The 20458-nt window shown below is 42.2% G+C and overlaps 1 protein-coding gene across 3 annotated transcripts in view; it reads left to right on the plus strand.

Moving 5' to 3' along the window:
* Positions 1–20458, plus strand: part of CARMIL1 (capping protein regulator and myosin 1 linker 1) — a 260007-nt gene that overhangs the window by 84629 nt on the left and 154920 nt on the right. For all 3 annotated transcript variants that reach the window (XM_075270894.1, XM_075270895.1, XM_075270896.1), the window contains exon 4: positions 2718–2777. In XM_075270894.1, coding sequence (XP_075126995.1) covers positions 2718–2777 — 60 coding nt within the window. The remainder of the gene's footprint in view (positions 1–2717; positions 2778–20458) is intronic.

Raw genomic sequence — 20458 nt, forward strand, 5'->3', positions numbered from 1 at the left:
TGATTTCTGTAAGATGCCATAAACCCATATCACAGATTTAACCCTTTCTCCAGTGTTTGAAGAGGGTCATAAGTTTATACTCCTAAATCCGTCGCTCTTTCCTTGATTTAAAATTCCCTCTTAAAACCAAAATTTTCATGTGATCGGTGATAATATGATCCTCATTGCAGAAATATTTTGATATGGGAAGGTCCATTCTTCGTTCTCTAATTGTATGGCGATGTGGATTCATACGCATTCTAATCTGCTGTCCGGTCTCTCCAACATACAGATTTTCAGTGGGACATTTGGTGCACATTATTAAATACACTACATTAGGTATGCTACAGGTGAACATACCTCGGATTTGATATTCCCTGTTAGAGTTTGGTATCTTTATCCTATGCTTTAGAGTGACTATAGTTAGAGATGAGCGAACAGTGTTCTATCGAACACATGTTCGATCGGATATCAGGCTGTTCGATGTGTTCGATTCGAATCGAACATCACGTGGCAAACTCCAAAAAAATTTGATTCCCCTCCCACCTTCCCTGGCGCTTGTTTTGCACCAATAACAGTGCAGGGGAGGTGGGACAGGAACTACGACACCGGAGGCATCGAAAAAAATCGGAAAAAGTCATTGGCTGCCGAAATCAGGTGACCTCCATTTTAGATGAATAGTGGATTTCAAATCCGGGTCATATGAGAATGTGAACTTTGTGACTAAGAGACAGGGATAGCTGTACAGGCAGGGATAGCTAGGGATAACCTTTATTTAGGTAGGAATGTTATTAAAAATAACTTTTGGGGGCTCTATCGGGTGTGTAATTGTGATTTTTGTGACATAAACGTTTTCCAATAGGAATGCATTGGACAGCGCTGATTGGCCAGAGTACGGAACTCGACCAATCAGCGCTGGCTCTGCTGGAGGAGGCGGAGTCTAAGATCGCTCCACACCAGTCTCCATTCAGGTCCAACCTTAGACTCCGCCTCCTCCGGCAGAGCCAGCGCTGATTGGTCGAATTCCGTACTCTGGCCAATCAGCACTGGCCAATGCATTCCATTAGCCCGATGAAGTAGAGCTGAATGTGTGTGCTTAGCACACACATTCAGCTCTACTTCATCGGGCTAATAGAATGCATTGGCCAATCATCGCTGGCCAATGCATTCTATTAGCATGAGCTGAGTTTGCACAGGGGTTCTAGTGCACCCTCGGCTCTGCTACATCAGATGTACATCATCTGATGTAGCAGAGCCGAGTGTGCATCAGATGTAGCAGAGCTGAGTGTGCATCAGATGTGTAGTTGAGCAGAACTGGCTCAGCACTGCTAAGTCTCTGCATTCGCATAGGAATGCATTGGCCAGCCTTCTGCCAATCAGCGCTGGCTCTGCCGGAGGAGGCGGAGTCTAAGGTCGGACCTGAATGGAGACTGGTGTGGAGCGATCTTAGACTCCGCCTCCTCCAGCAGAGCCAGTGCTGATTGGTCGAATTCCGTACTCTGGCCAATCAGCACTGGCCAATGCATTTCTATGGGGAAAAGTTAGCTTGCGAAAATCGCAAACTGACAGGGATTTCCATGAAATAAAGTGACTTTTATGCCCCCAGACATGCTTCCCCTGCTGTCCCAGTGTCATTCCAGGGTGTTGGTACCATTTCCTGGGGTGTCATAGTGGACTTGGTGACCCTCCAGACACGGATTTGGGTTTCCCCCTTAACGAGTATATGTTCCCCATAGACTATAATGGGGTTCGAAACCCATTCGAACACTCGAACAGTGAGCGGCTGTTCGAATCGAATTTCGAACCTCGAACATTTTAGTGTTCGCTCATCTCTAACTATAGTGCTTATTTTATTATAATAATTACCTGTGAGATGAGCAGAGAAAGGGGGCTGAGCGATCTTGGGGTGGAGGGTTGGTTCTGATCACATGACCTGGGGTTCAAATCCCAGCCAGAACCCCAGGGTCTATCACCAAGATCAATTAAGTTAATTTTAACTTCCTTAACAACCCCCTTATTTTTCCTTCCTGATATACTGTAATAGTGCTTCCATTTCATAAAGTTTTCCAAAGTGAATAATAGTGCTGCTTTGGTAACCTCAGAAGTAGAATCCATTACCACTGTTAAGAGTCATTGAGTCCAGTGGGTGGTCCTAAGCATGGAAATAACAGAAAAATAAATACTTGACCAGTTATATTGAATCTTATCCAACAAAACATATAGACCTGCTCAGCTCCTCCTGCTCTATAACAGTCTGCCTCTAGAGTAGACTGCATTTTCATTATGAGAGGGTTCTCTTTAAGCAGCGTCTGACTGGCCCACTGGAGGCCAGGCTTCATGTGTCGCCTTGCCCCTTTCTAATAGAAGCCTGTCCAGAGGAGGTGAGTAACAATAACAAACATTTATACTCTCCACTCCTGGAGATCTGACTGTCCCTGGTGTCACCTTCTGGCCATTTCTGGACTGTGGCTGATGTGACGCATCCCTTGGGCCTTCGCTGAAGCCTGTAATGGGGCCTCAGCAATTACGTTTCTATTCCATAGTTCAATCAGTTATTGTTTCTAGTTCAACCATTGTTCAATTCCAGCTGTGTTGTACACGTGTCAGGAAATATTTAATAATAATTTACAATCGTTTCCCAGCATGATGAACCACTCGCCTGAGAAGACTAATAATGCATTTTTTATGAGACGTAATTATTTCCTGTATTAAATAATGTCTTTTTTTTTTACTTCTAGCTCGAGCTTACATTTAGTTATTTGGAAATTCAAGGCATTATTTGCAGCAAACCAGGCCATGTAAGTAATTTTGATCATTTGCCAGATTAGTATGCTGTAAACTTCTTCCCATTGTCGATGCCTTCTCTGAAGTGGCCAGGCATTCAAATCTTAAGTCACTGTTACCTTCTACCTTTACATCTGGGGAGTGACAATTAATTGGAATCATTCATGCTTTCTGTTCGATGAAGCAGCCTCCACATCCATGAATCCGACATTCATACATTCCTTGACAGAATGTGTGTTTGGTAGCCCCTTATTTAGTCACTTACCTGTCACATCTCCAGTAGATTGCTTCTTCCTATACTCGATTCTTTGGATTTATACTGTCTATGCAGTAGTATGAAAGTCTGTAAGTGATAAAAATCTAATAATATCTCCACATCTTCATATAGCCATAGTCATATAGGCACGTCTTTCCTAATTGACTTAACCATCTACTATTTCTGCCTCCCTGACAAGTCTTGTTACTGTCTGATGTCTGAAATGTAGAACAATTAATTGGTTTCTCATTGTTGTTAAAAAAAAAAAAAAAGAAAAAAAAAAAAAGAAAAGGTATTGGGATAGAAACTAGAAATCTTTAACATAACAATTCTTCACACCTCCGAGATGTATGTCTGCCTTTGCAGTCAAACTTTGTATTGATCCAATACATCTACAATGCAAAAATGAAACAACTTTCAGAAAAATCTTGATTAAAATATCCTACCATTCTTTTTATCACCCATGTTTGTGTTGCAGTACATATCCCAATAGTCCTTCTTTTTCAGCTTCTGTAAAGCAGTTGTTTAAATTTCAGCTTCCAAGATAGCCGGGCAATTCCACAGAAGTGTTTTATGGTGGCCATTCAGATAACTTGCTGTTCATATAATTTGGAGGTCAAGAGTTGCTCATACACAACGATTGTCTTTTGGAGGGTCATAGTGGTGATGCCCAGCATGTAGAGCCATGGGCGTTCATAGAAATCATGGGCCCCATAGTCACAACTGGACCACTGTTTTCAATTTAAAAAAAAAAAAAAAAAAAAAAAAAAGATAGTGGTTTTAGAAATTTTATATTTTCTCTGATATTTTAGGCACATGCATTTGTAGAATAAAAAAACAAAAATAAGAAAATCCCTCAGCAGCAATTACAATAATATGTGTATCTCTGTCTACAAAAACCACTAGTCCGGCTGACAAGAATACTGTAACTCAGTTAAATTTTTCTCTACAGCCTGCCTTAAAGAGGACCTTTCACTGATTTGGGCACAGGCAGTTCTATATACGGGAAAGCTGACAGTGAGCTGAATTCAACGCACGATCTGTGTCCCGGTTAAAGAGCGATCAGTGCCAGTAACCTTAGCTCTTTACAGTCAGAAGGGCGTTCCTGACAGAATGTCAGGTACGTCCTTCTTCACAGCAGCGCCTGTGTGTGAGCGGGGAGGAACTTCCCCCTCCCCTCCTTATAATACTCATCTATGGATGAGCACTGTGAGCAGAGGGAGGGGGCGTTCCTCCCTGCTCACACTGTACAGGCGCTGCTTTGAAGAAGGACACACCTGACTGACTGTCAGAAACGCCCTTCTGACTGTAAAGCGCTACGGTACCGAGACCGATAACTCTTTACCCGGGGCACAGATCGGTAAAGCCGACAGTGCGCTGAATTCAGCGCACTGTCAGCTTTACAGCAGTATATGGAACTGCCTGTGCCCAAATCAGTGAAAGGTCCTCTTTAAGGCCCCCCTCCTTTAATGAATCTCATAGCAATTGTTTGCCCTGTCGTCATGGTAGGGACACCATTGTAAGAAGCATATGGACTAGGGTGGTCTTCATAAGACGAAACCTTTAAACCTACATGCAGCAAATTTTTGGGCCACAAATTTGCAGGGAATCGGCAGCAATATTTCCATGTGATTTCCTTAATGAAAGTCTGAAAAAATAAATCATTTGTGGATTTTAAAGTCTGCTGTGTAGGTTTTGTTGCAGGAAATTTCTGAAGCATGTGGATTCCATTTGTATAATCTCAGCCACTGTCATAAAATAAAATAATCCTTTAATAGTCCCACCATGGCGAAATTCAGTGTGTTACAGCCGCATAGATAATACAATAATAATACAAAATATGAATACAAAAGCTCCACGTAGAGGCAATACAGTGACTGTAGGTAGAGATAAAAAAAAATAAAAATAAAGGTAATGAATAGTAAGAGAGTGTCAGAATTTGAACCTGTGACCTGCTGTCTTGCTCAGTGTCTCCTTGCTACCTCAGCTATCAGGCTTGTGGAATAATAGCCTGTTGGACTTCTGTGTGGAGCCTACTGCTGAGGCTCATCAGCTGCTGCTAATGATTTGAACCCGCCCTGTATTTACCTTGATTGGACTGGCTATATATAGGTGACTCTGACACTTCCTGTTTGTGTTGGTATTGTGTTCTGTTTATTCCGGATACAGCCTGAACACCCAGGAGACCTCCTTGCGAGATCTTCTTCAGTTCCTTGGAACCTCACCTGCTGGCTGCAAGCTCACCGTAGCTTTACTACAGCTCCTGAAAGACTATAGACTTCTACCTGGTCTTTACTCATCTGCTCTTGGACTACTGCCTCAGACCCCTGTGGGCTATCCACCTGCTGTCTCCAGCCTCCTCTGCATTACCCGATGACTGGACTCCTGATCCTGTACCACTAGTACCGTGACAGGATACCAACACCTACAATGGAGTCCGTTGGGAAAGAAGCTTGGGAGGCTCGCTTCAAAAAGGTACAAGCTGCCTTGGGCGCAATGTATACGGAGGTCCAAGATATGAAGCACCAATGGGAAACTTTTGATCAACTGACCACTGGTAAAATCGCTATGCAAGGCCAAGCTCTGCAGGAATTGCAGACATCCATGAATACGGTCACAGCACGTATTGCACAGCTGGATGCACAAGGCCTGATTCCCACCTCTGCTCCATCCCCAAGATTGCCGCCATTTAGATTCAATGGTGATCGGGATAAGTTCAGGGGATTCGTAAACCAGTGCAATTTGTATTTTGATGCACATTCTAACCAGTATCCAACTGAGAGATCAAGGGTGTTGTGCGTCATTATGCTGTTAACACACAAAGCTATTGCCTGGGCAAATCCGCTAATTGAAACCAATGACGTCTGCCTAAATAACTACAAAGACTTCATGGACCTCATGAAAGGGATGTTTGATGACCCCAACCGAATGGTTACAGCAGAGACCACCATATTAACGTTGCGGCAAGGCAGACGTTCTGTTGCGGATTATGCCATGGAATTCCGGAGATGGATTGTGGATACTAGCTGGAATGACTCCGCAAGACTAGCACTTTTCAAGAGTGGACTTTCTAGTAGTATTAAAGACGAACTAGCACGAGCAAAAACTCCTTCAGTCTTCTCTGAATTTATTGATCACTGCATTCAGATTGATACTCGTCTGACAGAACGTCGACAAGAGAAATGGGGCTATGCAAACCGCATGACCAGTCAATATACTACCACATTGCCACTGGGTTATAAAAAATCATCTGATCAGCAGTCCCGAGAATCCCAACCAGAATCGATGCAGATTGATGCGATTCAGAAACGGGAGAGTGCAGAGCGACGAGAACATAGGTTCAAAGAAAATCTGTGTTTATACTGTGGAAAGTCGGGACATTTCCTTATAAATTGCCCAAGCCGCTCTGCGAATCGCCCCCGGAGAACAGTGGCCGCTGTAATGGATCCCGATGCATCCAATGAGGAATCTTCAGCTTCAGAGGGGGAACAATCAGCTGGAGAAAGTGTCCATTACATATCATCAGTGACCTCTCAGGTTAAAAAGGAGAACAAGGATTCACATTACTTTGTCCCTCTTAAACTACTAATCAACTCCGTGTGGATCTCTACATCAGCTATGGTAGATTCCGGGGCTAGCGGAAATTTCATGGACTTGGGTTTTGCTCAGAAACATGGAATACATTCATCTAAGAGACATTCACCTATTGTGATGGAGACTGTGGACGGGTCTCCCCTGAGTTCAGGACCTGTAGACCAGGAAACTGTACCTTTGGAGATTCACATTGAACCTCAGCATCGTGAAACTCTCTCATTTCTACTCATTTCTTCTCCACACTTTCCAGTCATCTTAGGCCTACCTTGGTTACAGAAACAGAATCCTTCCATCAATTGGGGAACTAAGATGCTGAGTTTTCCCCCAAAAGACAATGAGGTAAAGGATCAACCTGAACCAACCATTACAGTCTCTACTCAAGACCAGGAACAGCATCAGTTACCAACAGTATATGAGGATTTGAAGGATGTTTGTGATAAACAGGAAGCTGACAAACTACCACCTCACCGCCCTTACGACTGCCCAATAGAATTGCTTCCTGGAGCACCCATACCTTTTGGGACTATATACCCATTATCAGGACCTGAATTAAATGCCCTTAAGGACTTCATTGACGAGAACTTGAAAAAAGGGTTTATCCGGCCATCATCTTCTCCAGCAGGGGCTCCTATATTCTTTGTTAAGAAATCGGATGGTTCATTACGGCCAGTGGTGGATTACAGAGAACTTAATAAAATTACAGTAAAAAACCGTTACCCATTGCCTCTGATTCCCGAACTATTGGAGAAAGTTCAACGAGCAAAGGTTTTTACCAAATTGGACCTACGGGGTGCTTACAATTTAATCCGGATAAGGCCAGGTGATGAATGGAAAACCGCCTTTCGTACACGATATGGACACTTTGAAAGTCTGGTAATGCCATTCGGGCTCTGCAATGCTCCGGCTACCTTCCAACATCTAGCTAATGATATATTCAGAGATTTACTAGATCAATTCATGGTGGTTTATCTAGATGATATACTAATTTTCTCTGGATCTCTAGAAGAACATCAGGAGCATGTAAGACGTGTATTGGAACGATTGCGGGAAAACCAACTTTACATCAAATTGGAAAAATGTGAGTTCCATCGGGAAGAGATTCAGTTCCTAGGATACATCATCTCTTCTCAGGGATTGCGTATGGATCCCAGAAAGATCCAAGCAGTTATCGACTGGCCGACTCCTAAGACTGTGAAAGAAGTGCAAAGATTTATTGGCTTCTCTAATTTTTACAGACGCTTTATTAAAAATTTCTCAGAAATTGTAGCTCCTATTACAGAGCTGACAAAGAAGAAGACCCACTTTTCCTGGACTCCACAAGCGGATGAAGCTTTTTCTCGTTTAAAAATTAAATTCACCAAAGCCCCAGTACTACGTCATCCCGATCCAGAACTTGCTTTTGTAGTTGAAGTAGATGCATCGGATTGTGCGGTTGGGGCCATCCTTTCTCAAAGATCAGGTGAGAAGAAGCTGTTACATCCATGTGCATTCTTCTCTCAGCGGATGTCTTCTGCAGAGAAGAATTATGATGTGGGGAACAAAGAGTTACTTGCTATTGTTTCGGCATTTAAAGAGTGGAGACACCATCTTCAAGGAGCTTCACAACAGATACTAGTTCTAACTGATCACCGTAACTTGGAGTTCATCAGATCAGCCAAGTGCCTCTCCCCTCGTCAGACCCGATGGAGTCTGTTCCTGAACCATTTTAATTTCTCAATTTCATTTCGACCAGGATCCCGCAATGGAAAAGCAGATGCTTTGTCACAAATGTTTTCTAGTGATTCTAATCCTTCAATTCCACCTACTCCCATTGTGCCTGAGGCAAGGGTGGTAGGTATTATCCATGAAGGTGATTTGCTCGAGGACTTAAAAGCGGCCTATGACACTGATCCATTTCTAGCACAACCGTCAAGGGATGTACATCTATTCCTTAGGAATCAAGTATGGACTGATGGACGGCGTCTATACATACCGGAAGCAATGCGGCTGAGGATCCTACAGTTTGTACATGATTCCAGACTAGCAGGACACAAGGGAGTACAGAAGACATATGAATTGTTATCCCGTTTCTTCTGGTGGCCTAGCTGTCTAGAAGATGTGAAAAAATATGTTCTCTCTTGTGATACTTGTACCCGGTATAAACCATCACGTTCCTCACCGATGGGGTTGCTGCAGCCATTGTCCATTCCAGTACGACCTTGGAGTTCGATCTCAATGGACTTCATAGTGGATCTGCCTAATTCCAAAGGAAAGACATCGATACTGGTAGTTGTGGACCGACTTACAAAAGCAGCTCATTTCATCCCTTGTACCGGTTTGCCTTCAGCCAAAGAAACTGCTGACTTAATAGTCCATAACATCTTCCGTCTTCATGGTGTACCAGATGAAGTGGTCTCGGATCGTGGGGTACAATTCACATCTAAATTCTGGAGAAGTTTCTGTACATCGTTAGATATTGAGCTCCACCTGTCAACTGCTTATCACCCCCAGACTAACGGCCAGACGGAACGTACAAACCAGACGCTAGAACAATACCTGCGCTGTTACATCTGTCATTTACAGGATGACTGGGTAGACCTATTACCTTTTGCTGAATTTTCTTATAACAACTCTCAGAATTCTTCAACAAAACAAACACCATTTTTTGCAAACTTAGGATACCATCCAAGTATTCTCCCCAAAAATCCGGTTGCTCCGCTAATTCCAGCAGTTACAGATAGAATCACATCACTACAACAAAATCTAAGAATGTTGAAAGAAACATTGGGAGCGGCTCAGGAGCGATATAAAAAAGCAGCAGATAAACATCGGAGACCAGCGCCTGAATTCAAAGTGGGGGATAGAGTATGGCTTTCTACCCGGAATATTAAGCTGAAGGTCCCTTCACCCAAACTGGGACAGAAATTTATTGGACCCTATAAGATCTCTAAAATAATTAGTCCTCTGGCGGTACGTCTACAACTCCCAGAAACAATGAGAATTCATCCTGTTTTCCATGTGTCTCTACTGAAAGTTGCTACGTCCAATCCATTTCCTGAACGGTCCTCTCAACCTCCAGATTCAGTGGAAGTGGATGGACAAGAAGAATTTGTCGTGGAAAAAATTCTGGACTCCCGTATATCCAGAAATCGACTACAATACCTTATCAAATGGCAAGGGTATGGTGTAGAAGAGAATTCATGGGAACCGGTATCTAACATTAATGCTCCTCGTTTGATTAGACGTTTCCATCAGCAGTACCCGACAAAACCAGGTCCTGTGGCGCCCAGAGGTCGCCGTTAGGAGGGGAGTGATGTCAGAATTTGAACCTGTGACCTGCTGTCTTGCTCAGTGTCTCCTTGCTACCTGAGCTATCAGGCTTGTGGAATAATAGCCTGTTGGACTTCTGTGTGGAGCCTACTGCTGAGGCTCATCAGCTGCTGCTAATGATTTGAACCCGCCCTGTATTTACCTTGATTGGACTGGCTATATATAGGTGACTCTGACACTTCCTGTTTGTGTTGGTATTGTGTTCTGTTTATTCCGGATACAGCCTGAACACCCAGGAGACCTCCTTGCGAGATCTTCTTCAGTTCCTTGGAACCTCACCTGCTGGCTGCAAGCTCACCGTAGCTTTACTACAGCTCCTGAAATACTATAGACTTCTACCTGGTCTTTACTCATCTGCTCTTGGACTACTGCCTCAGACCCCTGTGGGCTATCCACCTGCTGTCTCCAGCCTCCTCTGCATTACCCGACGACTGGACTCCTGATCCTGTACCACTAGTACCGTGACAGAGAGATATCACAGCTTAAAGTTCTTTCAGCTCTCTGTATGGAATGATCTCCGCTAAGCTCGGTGCTGGTTGTACAGCCTGACCGCAGTGGGGAGGAAAGACTTCTGATAGCGCTACTTCTCACAGTTGAGGTGAAGCAGTCAGTCACTGACTGTATTACCCAGTGCTATCACAGTCTCATGCATGGAATGGGAGTTATTCTTCAGCATGGAGCTCACCATGAACAGTATCCTTCTGTCACCCACCACCTGCACGGAGTCCCCAAGGACAGAGCTGACCCTTCTAATCAGATTGTTGTGTCTATTCCTATACCTGGCTGATATCCTACTCCCCTAGCAGGCCACTCCAAAGAAGATGGCTGATGGCACTACAGAGTTGAAAAAGTCCCTAAGAAGTGCCCCCTGGACTCCAAAGGCCCTCAGCCTCCTGAGTAGGTAGAGTCTGCTGTGGCCCTTTCTGTACAGTGCATTCATGCTACTGGATTTAGCTGTAGATTTTACGTGTGCAAATCTGCAGGTAAAATCCACAGCAGTACAGGTATGTGTAGATTTACCCTAAAAGAAAAATAAATATACCTTGTAAATTGTCAGTCTATAGTTGGGGTGAGAACCTTCAGACTGACCAGGGGGGTAGAAATGCAGGGCTATGAGGGCTAATATGGCTATCAATGATAACTTTCAGACAGCTTCTTCAACAAACTAAAGGCTAAAGCGCAAACCGTGAAGCTTTTGTTATAAAATTGTACAGCCCTTATAGATCCTGGGAAATTGTGCTTTAAAGTGCCCTTCCCTATGCAGCCTCAGCAATCTTAGGACAGCATTGTGGAGGAGGGACAGAGGAGATGAGCTGCGAATGCGCAATGAAAAAACATAGACTGTGCATAGACTGTGTCTGACCTCAGGAGGAGGAATAACATATATTTTATTATAGAAAATATATAGGGATGGGGGTTTAGTATAATTTTTAATGTTGTAATGTTAGGTTTTATTTTTACATCTAAAAAGTTTGAAATTGTCCTGGGTACCAGAGGTGCAAATTAACCCCTGGCAGCTAAAGAGAGCCTATCAGCGGAAACCTAATCACAGTACCTTGTAGAGGTGATTCTATAATTTCCAAACATAGCTCTGTTATTGAGCTTTGGAGCCCAATTTTCATTCATATACAGGTTACGGGGACGTGTTTCGGGGGCATGCCTTAGCCTGCCTGTCTTTTGGTCTTGCCTTTTTGTCCAGCTGTCACCAAATAAGAGGAAGATGAGACTCCACGGACTGTTATATTTATCCCAATACACCCACCCCACCCCCACCTCACCCCCACCTCCCCATATAGCGGTCACCAACGAAGAGGAAGATGAGACTCCACGGACTGTTATACCCCAAACCAACCGCCCCTCCCCACCCCACCTCCCCATATAGCGGTCACCAACTAAGAGGAAGACAAGACTCCATGGACTGTTATAACCCAAACCACCCACCCCATCCCCCCCATACCCACCACTCACCCACCCGAATCCAACTCCCCCACACACACACACTTTACTAGCTTTGGCAATGCCAAATATCTATTCGGACGTGCCAATAAAGCTTTTTTGATTTGATTTGATTCCTGGATAAAGTACATTGAATTACAGCACACAGATTTTATTTTTAACACCATGAGAAATGGATATTGGAAAATTTTATAATGTTTAATTGCACTAAGAAGAATACATTTATTTGCTGAAACTGAATACATATTTAGGCTGGAAACATGCACAGCTCACAGGAAAAGTATAAATACCCACTTCTTACTTTGAATCTTAACACTGCATCAAGACCTGCTCCAAAGAAGACTGTAGGGAGAGATTCATGAAATAGTCTATAATAACCTTTCACAGTACAATTTATTTTTTTAAATTTTTTTGGTATTCTGATCATCAGAAATGAGAGCTGTCATTCATTTGCTATGAGTAACAAAGTCTTTCTTTTAGGGTCCCTTTATGTATGTAGGAGACCTTAAAATGGGGTTTCGGGCTGAAAATATTGATGGCTAATTCTAAAAACAAGTCACTAATATCAGATCTGTGGGGCTTGATACCCAGCACTTCTGCTCTCTGTGGCTGATACACAGATAATTTAACAGGAAATAGGCAGCGCTGTTCTCCGTATAGTGGCAGAAATGAGTTACTGCAACTTAGCTCCCAGTCATGTGAATAGGAGCTGATATGCAGTGTCTGACCTGACAACTACAGAGCTGTAGGCTTCCTGTTTTATCACGGTTGTTGGACCACCACTAATGTGATATTGATGACCTATTCTTAAATATGCCTGTAAATATTTGTGGAAAACGCCTTTTAAAGCATAGCTGAAGGATAAGCTGTTATGTTTGTATGAAGATGAACCCCAGAAACACATACGACCTATATAATGAAATAGTGACCTATGCCAATGTGAAGAGTGCTTTGGTTGTGATAGAAATCTTCTATTCATCATATTTCTTGTCTTACCCCTTGTACTCTCTACTCACTCCTCTCCTTCCCCTCTCCAAGGACTTTCATGTTTATGAGTAATATATATATATATATATATATATATATATATATATATATATATATATATATATATATATATATATATATTCGGACTATAAGATGCACTGGACTATAAGACGCACCTAGGTTTTAGAGGAGGAAAATAGGGAAAAAAAATTTTGAAGCAAAAAATGGTAAAATATTTAATATATGGGAGTTGTAGTTTTGCAACAGCTGCAAGGCCACATTGACAGGTGACCCTGCAGCTGTACGGGGACGCATAGAGTGTTTTTTTTTTTGTGGGGCCAGAAGTACTTTTTAGTTATACCATTTTGGGAATATCTATTTCTTAGATCACCTTGTATTGAAAAAAAAACCCGGTGGTTTATGATATATGATTTTCTACTTTTATATATATATTCTAGGGACAGGAGGTGATTTAGAACTTTTATTTATTTTATATTTTTATTATATATTTTTAAAGCTTTTTTTTTTTTTTTTTTTTTTTTTTTTTTTTTTTACTTTTATTCCCCCCCAGGGGCTTGAACCTGCGGTCACTTGATTGCAAGTCCCATAGACGGCAATACAACTGTATTGCTGTCTATGGGACATTCTGTCTATTAGTATTACGGCTGGTCATAGAGACCAGCCGCAATACTAATACAGCAGTGACAGGCCTGGGAGCCTCAGTAGGCTCCCGGCTGTCACCCGAACAGGTCGGCTCCTGCGATATCGCCGCGCAGGAGCCGGCCTGCAACTTTACAGGTACGGGGCCGGTGGGGACCGGCCCCGGGGGAGAAGGGGCCACCGATACTGACCCGGCATCCGCTGTACTAGAGAGGCGGATGCCGGCACGGGATAGACGCCGGGGCCTGAGACATCGCTGCACTCCTCTGCCCTGCATGAAGCCAGCGGCGGGGGGACGGAGGAGCGGAATAGCATCGCCGCTGCTGGCTTCATGCAGGGCAGAGGAGCGCAGCGATGTCTCAGGCCCCGGCGTCTATCCCTCGCCGGCATTCGCCTCTCTATTACGGCGGGTGCCAGGCGCTACATTCAGACTATAAGACGCACCCTTCTTTTCCCCCCAAATTTTGGGGAAAAAAAGTGCGTCTTATAGTCCGAAAAATACGGTATATATTTATTTATTTATTTTTTTAAGTCCATTTTTGGAAAGATATAAAGGGGATTTCCACAGTGAGAGCATTTAAGCAGAAAGCGGGGGGACCAGGCAAATGGTCTGATAACAGCAGGAAGAGGCATTTAGCTCTGAGAATATAATGCAAACATTCTTAGAATCATTTGTACTATTCATTTGGTCAGAGTTTGTTGAAATGACAGTAGTTCTTTAAGTTGTCTCTGAAACATCACGAGTTCTGGGAAAAAAAATGTTAAAACTAATATTTTTGTGCTTATTTTTAAATATCTCCATAGCAACAAGTACTGTGAGATTTCTTTGCGTCAGAAAAACGATGACAATAATAATAGCGATAATTGTAGTCATGGCCATATCTTCACAGGTTGGACATTTTAAGTAGACAAAATGCAGCTGGTATAAATGAGATTCACATAAAATATTTTCATAGAAATATATAAAAAGTGGATTTTCACAGCATGAACTGGTATTTATTATGTGTTGTAAATAAAATATTCACTGAACTATCGCATGCATTCAGGAAACATTTAGTACCTTCTGTTATCTTCAGTTATTTAGTTTCTACTTTCACATACCAATAGCAGGTTTGGTTTTATGGAAAATCATTAATAATAGAGCAAAACTGGAGCTGCATTTCATGAGATACAGATGTAGCAAGTTTAAGTTGACATTTAAGGCCCGGATCACATCTGTGCGCGGGTTTCTGTTTGGGGAGTCCCCAAGTGGACTCCCCGAACGGAAACCCAAACGCAGATGTGAACCAAGCCTAAGTCAAGTTAACCTTGTCACATCTGTAGATCAATTACAAAGAGTGATTCAGTGGTTTATACTACTGTATATTGTAATACTTTTCAATAAACTTTCAGCCACAATTCAAAATCTCATCTTTGACTAGGAGGCCCTCATGAGCTTAGTCCACCCTATCCCAGGTGAGCTGTAGGACAAGTGATAGTAGGCAGTCTAGTCTAGAATCCATCCTGAAGTTGCATCTTCTGCAGCTCCAGACAGAATTAATAAAATAATATAACCAGTGATATAAATGGAGCAAAACTGGAAGTTCAACATCAGACAAAACATCCAGCACCCAGACAGGTATAAAATCATGAGCTTTATTCAACACAGTCAATCTCCAGCAAGGCGAGTGACTTACAATGTGCAATTTGAGCGTACACAGTGTCCTTACATCTAATGTGTATGGGGCAGTCCTGACTTTCCCCTAATCCTTTTAATCTCAGGGAGGTAAGACGCCACCAGAGATTGGCTGCCTCTCCCTATTCACAACAAATGTGGCAGAATGTGCATGGTGTCGGGGTGGAGGGTTAGGTCAGAATTGTGGTCGACTGAACCAGCATTTATCTGATGGTGTATGGGCGGTTTAAAACTGGGAATGCTTTTGTTCAGCCTATATTCACACTAGTATTAGACTATGCTGTGTCAAATTTCTTTTACATTTTGATGGTCAGGGTAGGACATATAAAAGCCTTATGTTCTGATCAATGGAATCCACTAGGATTTATTGTACATTGGATAAAATGGCATTCATCATATCTGTCATGAATCCTGTCATAACATAAAACATTACACTAGTGTGAATAGATCCTTGACTGCATAGTTCAGTTCAGCTATTCCTGAGTAAGCGGTTCCAGTTAGGTTGTATGGGAGCATGGTCTGGGAGTCTTCAGACACAATGATTCTAAAGCTGGTGCAGGTATCAGATGGGTATATTGAGTCTAGTTTCTTAGACCCTTAGTAATCCAAGATAAACTCTGTGTGGTCACTCATAACCTTGCAATGGCCATGGGAAAGAAATGGGTGACCATATAATCCATAGTTGAATTGTGTTTGCCAGAGTAACAGCTTTCTTTGGCTCATAGAGGAGGTCCCAAATCACAATGTTGTGAGTCCACTACAGAAATCTCATGCATCCAATGTTGTTCTTGATGCATGGCAGATAATCTATAATCTACTGTATATAGCTAGATAATATAAGACTATAATATAGTAGCCTTTACTAGCTTCATTAGTCTAATTAGAACCTTACCAATTAATTAGAGATCAATGTATTTTTGTTTTTCCTGGAAACCCGTATATACTAGAGATGAGCGAACAGTGTTCTATCGAACTCATGTTCGATCGGATATTAGGCTGTTCGGCATGTTCGAATCGAATCGAACACCGCGTGGTAAAGTGCGCCATTACTCGATTCCCCTCCCACCTTCCCTGGCGCCTTTTTTGCTCCAATAACAGCGCAGGGTAGGTGGGACAGGAACTACGACACCGGTGACGTTGAAAAAAGTAGGCAAAACCCATTGGCTGCCGAAAACATGTGACCTCTAATTTAAAAGAACAGCGCCGCCCAGGTTCGCGTCATTCTGAGCTTGCAATTCACCGAGGACGGAGGTTTCCGTCCAGCTAGCTAGGGCTTAGATTCTGGGTAGGCAGGGACAGGCTAGGATAGGAAGGAGAAGACAACCAACAGCTCTTGTAAGAGCTAAATTCCAGGGAGAAGCTTGTCAGTGTAACGTGGCACTGACGGGCTCAATCGCCGCAACCCAGCTTTCCCAGGATCCTGAATGGAATACACTGTCAGTGTATTCCCGTATACCCGATATATACCCCGATACCCGTTCCAACGGTGTGCCCCCCCACCTTCACCCCAGAAATACCCTGCAAGTCCCCTAGCAATAGAATTGGGGCTATATACACCCACAATTTTTACTACTGGTATACAGTGCCATTGTCTGACTGGGAATTCAAAGAATATATTGGGAATACAAATACCCTCATTTCTTGCTACTGCCATATAGTGCCAGTGTCTGACTGGGAATTCAAAGAATATATTGGGGTTACGTGCACCCACAATTTTTACTACTGGTATACAGTGCCATTGTCTGACTGGGAATTCAAAGAATATATTGGGAATACAAATACCCTCATTTCTTGCTACTGCCATATAGTGCCAGTTTCTGACTGGTAATTCAAAGAATATATTGGGGTTACGTGCACCCACAATTTTTACTACTGGTATACAGTGCCATTGTCTGACTGGGAATTCAAAGAATATATTGGGAATACAAATACCCTCATTTCTTGCTACTGCCATATAGTGCCAGTGTCTGACTGGGAATTCAAAGAATATATTGGGGTTACGTGCACCCACAATTTTTACTACTGGTATACAGTGCCATTGTCTGACTGGGAATTCAAAGAATATATTGGGAATACAAATACCCTCATTTCTTGCTACTGCCATATAGTGCCAGTGTCTGACTGGGAATTCAAAGAATATATTGGGGTTACGTGCACCCACAATTTTTACTACTGGTATACAGTGCCATTGTCTGACTGGGAATTCAAAGAATATATTGGGGTTATAAATACCCTCATTTCTTGCTACTGCCATATAGTGCCAGTTTCTGACTGGTAATTCAAAGAATATATTGGGGTTACGTGCACCCACAATTTTTACTACTGGTATACAGTGCCATTGTCTGACTGGGAATTCAAAGAGTATATTGGGAATACAAATACCCTCATTTCTTGCTACTGCCATATAGTGCCAGTTTCTGACTGGTAATTCAAAGAATATATTGGGGTTACGTGCACCCACAATTTTTACTACTGGTATACAGTGCCATTGTCTGACTGGGAATTCAAAGAATATATTGGGGTTATAAATACCCTCATTTCTTGCTACTGCCATATAGTGCCAGTTTCTGACTGGTAATTCAAAGAATATATTGGGGTTACGTGCACCCACAATTTTTACTACTGGTATACAGTGCCATTGTCTGACTGGGAATTCAAAGAGTATATTGGGAATACAAATACCCTCATTTCTTGCTACTGCCATATAGTGCCAGTTTCTGACTGGGAATTCAAAGAATATATTGGGGTTACGTGCACCCACAATTTTTACTACTGGTATACAGTGCCATTGTCTGACTGGGAATTCAAAGAATATATTGGGGTTATAAATACCCTCATTTCTTGCTACTGCCATATAGTGCCAGTTTCTGACTGGTAATTCAAAGAATATATTGGGGTTACGTGCACCCACAATTTTTACTACTGGTATACAGTGCCATTGTCTGACTGGGAATTCAAAGAGTATATTGGGAATACAAATACCCTCATTTCTTGCTACTGCCATATAGTGCCAGTTTCTGACTGGGAATTCAAAGAATATATTGGGGTTACGTGCACCCACAATTTTTACTACTGGTATACAGTGCCATTGTCTGACTGGGAATTCAAAGAATATATTGGGGTTATAAATACCCTCATTTCTTGCTACTGCCATATAGTGCCAGTTTCTGACTGGTAATTCAAAGAATATATTGGGGTTACGTGCACCCACAATTTTTACTACTGGTATACAGTGCCATTGTCTGACTGGGAATTCAAAGAGTATATTGGGAATACAAATACCCTCATTTCTTGCTACTGCCATATAGTGCCAGTTTCTGACTGGGAATTCAAAGAATATATTGGGGTTACGTGCACCCACAATTTTTACTACTGGTATACAGTGCCATTGTCTGACTGGGAATTCAAAGAATATATTGGGGTTATAAATACCCTCATTTCTTGCTACTGCCATATAGTGCCAGTTTCTGACTGGTAATTCAAAGAATATATTGGGGTTACGTGCACCCACAATTTTTACTACTGGTATACAGTGCCATTGTCTGACTGGGAATTCAAAGAGTATATTGGGAATACAAATACCCTCATTTCTTGCTACTGCCATATAGTGCCAGTTTCTGACTGGGAATTCAAAGAATATATTGGGGTTACGTGCACCCACAATTTTTACTACTGGTATACAGTGCCATTGTCTGACTGGGAATTCAAAGAATATATTGGGGTTATAAATACCCTCATTTCTTGCTACTGCCATATAGTGCCAGTTTCTGACTGGTAATTCAAAGAATATATTGGGGTTACGTGCACCCACAATTTTTACTACTGGTATACAGTGCCATTGTCTGACTGGGAATTCAAAGAGTATATTGGGAATACAAATACCCTCATTTCTTGCTACTGCCATATAGTGCCAGTTTCTGACTGGTAATTCAAAGAATATATTGGGGTTACGTGCACCCACAATTTTTACTACTGGTATACAGTGCCATTGTCTGACTGGGAATTCAAAGAATATATTGGGGTTATAAATACCCTCATTTCTTGCTACTGCCATATAGTGCCAGTTTCTGACTGGTAATTCAAAGAATATATTGGGGTTACGTGCACCCACAATTTTTACTACTGGTATACAGTGCCATTGTCTGACTGGGAATTCAAAGAGTATATTGGGAATACAAATACCCTCATTTCTTGCTACTGCCATATAGTGCCAGTTTCTGACTGGGAATTCAAAGAATATATTGGGGTTACGTGCACCCACAATTTTTACTACTGGTATACAGTGCCATTGTCTGACTGGGAATTCAAAGAATATATTGGGGTTATAAATACCCTCATTTCTTGCTACTGCCATATAGTGCCAGTTTCTGACTGGTAATTCAAAGAATATATTGGGGTTACGTGCACCCACAATTTTTACTACTGGTATACAGTGCCATTGTCTGACTGGGAATTCAAAGAGTATATTGGGAATACAAATACCCTCATTTCTTGCTACTGCCATATAGTGCCAGTTTCTGACTGGGAATTCAAAGAATATATTGGGGTTACGTGCACCCACAATTTTTACTACTGGTATACAGTGCCATTGTCTGACTGGGAATTCAAAGAATATATTGGGGTTATAAATACCCTCATTTCTTGCTACTGCCATATAGTGCCAGTTTCTGACTGGTAATTCAAAGAATATATTGGGGTTACGTGCACCCACAATTTTTACTACTGGTATACAGTGCCATTGTCTGACTGGGAATTCAAAGAGTATATTGGGAATACAAATACCCTCATTTCTTGCTACTGCCATATAGTGCCAGTTTCTGACTGGGAATTCAAAGAATATATTGGGGTTACGTGCACCCACAATTTTTACTACTGGTATACAGTGCCATTGTCTGACTGGGAATTCAAAGAATATATTGGGGTTATAAATACCCTCATTTCTTGCTACTGCCATATAGTGCCAGTTTCTGACTGGTAATTCAAAGAATATATTGGGGTTACGTGCACCCACAATTTTTACTACTGGTATACAGTGCCATTGTCTGACTGGGAATTCAAAGAGTATATTGGGAATACAAATACCCTCATTTCTTGCTACTGCCATATAGTGCCAGTTTCTGACTGGTAATTCAAAGAATATATTGGGGTTACGTGCACCCACAATTTTTACTACTGGTATACAGTGCCATTGTCTGACTGGGAATTCAAAGAATATATTGGGGTTATAAATACCCTCATTTCTTGCTACTGCCATATAG

This window comes from Leptodactylus fuscus, chromosome 4, assembly GCF_031893055.1.
Source record: "Leptodactylus fuscus isolate aLepFus1 chromosome 4, aLepFus1.hap2, whole genome shotgun sequence".
NCBI classification, from domain to species: Eukaryota; Metazoa; Chordata; class Amphibia; order Anura; family Leptodactylidae; genus Leptodactylus; species Leptodactylus fuscus.